A 4,943-nucleotide genomic window follows, 5' to 3' on the forward strand; every position below is an offset into this window, starting at 1 on the left:
AGAGTCTACCAGGACAGACCGGATAATATTGAGAATTTAAAGAACAAGATTAGGGCGGAGATGCATAATTTACCAGCTGAAGTCATTCAGAATGCTGTGGACAGCTTTTACTATCGTCTTGGAGAATGCCAAATAGTGAATGGAGGACATTTTCAGCATTTGCGACATTGAGTTTATTTTTGTAAATTATCTAGTCGTTTCAATTTCTAGATGAAAAAAAACTTGTTATTGAAAAAATAAAACTTGTTTATTTGGTATGGCTGGATTCGGTTTTCTATAAGCTTTTCAACGAGCCCCCTCATGCCCTATGTTTCCATTTGAAAAAAAGGTAGGGGTAGCTGGGGGTTAGGGGGTTGAAGAAAAATTTATTATTATATAACCGAAAGATGTGAAAAAATCAAAATCAGTTAACGTGTTTCGGCGTTTTAAAAAAAATTAACTCCTACAAAAGATATATGAATTTTATTCCGTATGTGTGGCCATCCCTGTATATATATATATTTTGAACACTGATTACAGTGTGAGGCCATTTTTACTTGAATATTTAACAAATAAAAAAAGCGGCGATGATAACCTTAAAGGAAAAGATGATACCACAAACGAAAATGTAAAAACAAACGTATCGGAAAATGCAGTAAAAGCAATGTTGGAGCGTACTAAATCTGCTAATACTTCCGACGTCTACAAAAAATCTGAAATAAATCCTGTAAATAATAAATTTTTAAAACCAGCCATTAAACGAATTAAAAGGAAAACAGGTAAAATTACTTATTTTTTTTTTTAAATAGGTAATTTAAATTAAATCTTAATACATAACAATGTAGGTATATTTTAAATATTAGGAACTGAATTTATTATAGGTGATCAAGAATCTGCAAAAAGTTTGCTTGACATTGCTGCAAATTATGTTATAAAAAATGAAAAAAAGTTAAAATATATATATAAATCAAAGCTTATTCAGGCATGGAAAATGATAAACTCAAACTATTGTTCAGGAGATACCTTAAAACAATGTTATAATACTCTGGAACACATAAACAAGAAAACGAAATTATTGCGTTCCATTGAAAATGATAATGTAGTTTCAGTAGAAGAATATGAAAATAGTGACATCTTATTAAAAGAATGTAATATGCTTTCCACAATAAATTCAAATCCTTTTCAATTAAACGAATTTTTAGTTGAAAAATTAAAGTCAATAATTAATAGTTAAATTTGATTTTTGTATATAAATAATAATATGTATAACTCTTCCAGTTCAAGTTTATGAATAAAGTAGTTTGAATTACGCGGATTTAGTTTTATTATCTTGGCATTCTGATATCTTTATATTGATTCTGTTTATTGGCGAATGTGTAATCTGGATTCCAGCACGGACCAATCAGCTGTAGTCACTAGTCTGTATTAGTTTTAGTATTCGAAAAGATGGCTTCGTTGCCGTCTCCGACACAGGTAGGCGAATATTTTTATGCATTGTAGGCTAGTAATTATTTATAAATAGTGAATTTTATGATGTGCTCAGAATTTAAATATCTGAAATTACAGTGGTTTATCAATTTTGCGGGATATCTCTTAAAATTTTGATTTTTTAGATATTAGCTTTTGATTTAGTGGGTGGTATTGACAATTAAAATATTCATCATTAATGAGATTTCATATTTGTCATAATAGGGAAAAGTATTCTTACTTTAATTATTTATTTTATGTACATTTTTTGTCATAAGTCACACCCTACACATTTAACATTAAATACTAAATAGCACAAGCAATTCAGCAACCGTTTACTTAAAAAATAGCAATAAGCATGTAATAAATAAGGACCTAATGGAAATTATTTGTAGGTAGCTGGAAATTCAAGTGCTATATATGAAGCATATTACAATGTGGTAAGTATATACTGATATAAGTTTGACTACAAATAATAGGCAATACCCACCTACTTTTATATTATTTATTAATGAACTATGGAGTACTATGTTTTTCACCGAGTTTTTACCACCTAGATTAACAAGACTATCATACTTTAAGCATGTTACTTCATTAGTGACAGATGTATTACTCGGCAAAGAAATAAATTGATACAAATTTATGTACTACAAATTCAATGAAATTAAATAGATAGATAGATAGGTGTGTATCCTTCTGTATCTAAAGTACATACTGCATATTTAGTTATAAACAAAATCGCAGTGTATAACATTTAGTTAGTATTTTCAATTCGTGTTGGAAATATATATTTTAAATGGAGTTGCTCATCACAAACTTAGTGTTTTGCTGCACCCTCCTGATATTTTTCTTATAAGACCCAAAGTTTTAAAGCAAAAGCTAACAGTAATGTTGCATGTTTAGAAGATTGTAAGATAGTAATTGATACACAAAGATGCGACTTGTGGGAATATTAATTCAGTTCAATTAATTCAACCAAATAAAAATATTAAAATATTTTCAATAGGAATTTATTTCTCTCTTGTTTAATTTGTTACTTATTTTACCACAAACCATAATTTATAACAAGTATATTATAGTTGCCTCATGCGTCATATCCATATTCTAGTACTTCAAATAAAATTTATTCAGAATAATTTTATGGAATACACATTATGTTTAATATATCTCTGTTAAAACAATGCAAAAGAGGGATTTCAGTTCTGTTATGGAATGTGAAATTAGGTAGGCCTTGGGAGGGTCCAAAAGTACAGTGTATTGGAACAAAACTTTATCTCCTGAGAAACAAAAAATACGAAATTTAGATCCAGTTTTACTACTTCTGCAACAAAGACATACCCAATAGGTGGAAGGTACACAACTTCTTGATCATTTAACATAACACATAGATCTAATAAAGTATACTATTGATGGAATGTAGAGAGAGGGCAGAGGACCACATGTAAAATGGGATGAAACTAGTCTAGGGTCAGGTGACTTAGGGCATTTTCAGACTTATCACAAGTGATTTGTTATATCCATTATGTGGTATTAAGTGTTGTTATGAATTTTACACATAAATTTGACAAATTTTTATTGTCGTTACTGTAAAAAAAAAAAATTAATTTCCTAATCAGAAATAGAGTTGCTTTTTTGTCCTAGGTCATGCGACTTGGTCAAATCGCTGCCGCTTGCATGTTTGCATGTTGGAACAGCTAAAATGCGCAAAAAGTGGGCTTTGACTCTATCCATATACTATTAAATCTATGTAATAACATAATTAACAATAATCAAATTAAGCTAATAATGGCTGTGTCTTTTGTTATTTTAAGGCCCGGTACTCTAAGTCTCGGTTAAGGTTTGATTATCTAATCAGGCGATTAGACAGTGATTATACTTTATAAAATAAATCAGTATATGTTTTATCAGTTTTAATTAATGATGAATAATCATTGACATTAATAATTTGATCATAATAGCCTGATTATATGCCAGGAGCTGTGAATGGTTTTAACACAAAGTAATTTGTTAGTTGTTAATGCAGAACTGGAAATCTATTCACTCATTTTGTTGCCTCACGGATGGGCAAGACGTGTTCTCATTTGCATGTTTATTTTTCTAATTAAGTAATTTGACCCCTTAAAAAAATTACAATATTTATTGCCCTTATTAAATAACTCAAAATACTACTAATAATATCATTCACAGACTATTGTGACATTGAATTAAATGGCTCATAGGAATATACAAGGTGGGCCACCAAGAATGCCTCGGTCGCTAGGAACCAAACGGCAAATGTTACAGAAACCTGTTTAGGTGGGTATGTGTAGGTTGATTACAGCTGTATTTTAAAAATATTTTGAAATATATAGGGTGTCCAGGAAAAGCGTACCATATCAAAGTTATGTATTTTTAAATGGAACACCCTGTATTTTACTGCATTTTTGAGAGCACCGTAAAAAAATAGGTGAACTTTATTAAAGGTTCTACATACCTACGACATACAGTTTGTGAGATATTTCAATTTTAGTGAAAATGCAGGCATAGCGTAGAAATTTAATATTAGCAATAAAAAATAATTTTAAGGAAGCAGCTTTGGAGGGTCTATTTTAGTTCCTTGGAGTTATAAATTGTTATATTTGTTGTCACTTAGTATTTATACAGGGTGTTAAAAAAACTGCTGAATTCTTATCTCATCTTTAAACAGCAATAACTTGGTTATTTTAAATGGGACACACAGTATATTTTTACTTTGGGAGTTAGGAAATTTAAAACTCTTTCAAACTGTATAACTATCTCTAACGGCATTGGAGATATTTGTGCCGTTTCGTTTTTATCGATTTTTTTAGTAAGATATATCCACGTGTCTTTATCGATGTCTTTATTGAATTGGTTTGGGTTCTTCTTGATGACGTTTCTTTAAATATATTAAGAAAATGAGGATACTATTAGATGGCGCACCTTCAAAATTTTCATATTCAGTGAGAAATTATTTAAATCGAAAATTTAGTAATAAATGGATAAGTAGGAATGGTGCATGTCAGTGGCCACGTAGGTGTCCAGACCTCACCGTAATGGACTTCTTTGTTGCGAACTATATAAAAAATCTGGTACACAATGTTCCACCTACTACTTGCGATGATATTGAAGGGAAGGATTAGAGATGCATTTGCGTGAGAATATAATTTGAAGATAGAATAAGATGTGTATTCAAGAGAATGGTTATCAATTCGAACGTCAATTAAAATTTTTCTTTGTTTTAAAAGTAATGGGTCTAGCAGGATAAGATAAGGTCAGCGGCCCCAGAAAGGTATTTTGAAAATGACTTGTGTGGTAACATTGGCGAGATATAAATCTACCATTGACACAAATTCAGCCTCGCATCTCGCTGCGTTCTGGAGATAATTGATCAAATAGAAGCTAGAGCTATTTATCAAAATTGTTTTTTTCAAAAACTATTGCAGCTGCCCTAATGAAACAAAAACTGTTCGTTAGACAAAACATTAGTCTACATTATA

General features: G+C 30.3%; 1 protein-coding gene and 1 long non-coding RNA gene across 2 annotated transcripts in view; both read left to right on the forward strand.

Annotated features, from left to right (window-relative positions):
* The window catches only part of LOC108914302, a gene marked incomplete at its 3' end in the record, with an annotated part of 3,662 nt that extends 2,461 nt beyond the window's left edge, over positions 1–1,201 (forward strand). The window contains exons 3-4 of the mRNA XM_023456467.1: positions 520–653; positions 861–1,201. Of these exons, the coding sequence (XP_023312235.1) occupies positions 520–653; positions 861–1,201 (475 nt within the window). The remainder of the gene's footprint in view (positions 1–519; positions 654–860) is intronic.
* A 191-nt stretch (positions 1,202–1,392) lies between these two features.
* On the forward strand, positions 1,393–3,711 carry LOC108914303. Its single transcript, XR_001964672.2, has 3 exons — positions 1,393–1,452; positions 1,842–1,886; positions 3,634–3,711. It is a non-coding gene; the product is annotated as an uncharacterized LOC108914303 (long non-coding RNA).
* Positions 3,712–4,943: the final 1,232 nt, after the last annotated feature.

Source organism: Anoplophora glabripennis, unplaced genomic scaffold (assembly GCF_000390285.2).
Source record: "Anoplophora glabripennis isolate ALB-LARVAE unplaced genomic scaffold, Agla_2.0 scaffold1434, whole genome shotgun sequence".
Lineage (NCBI taxonomy): Eukaryota > Metazoa > Arthropoda > Insecta > Coleoptera > Cerambycidae > Anoplophora > Anoplophora glabripennis.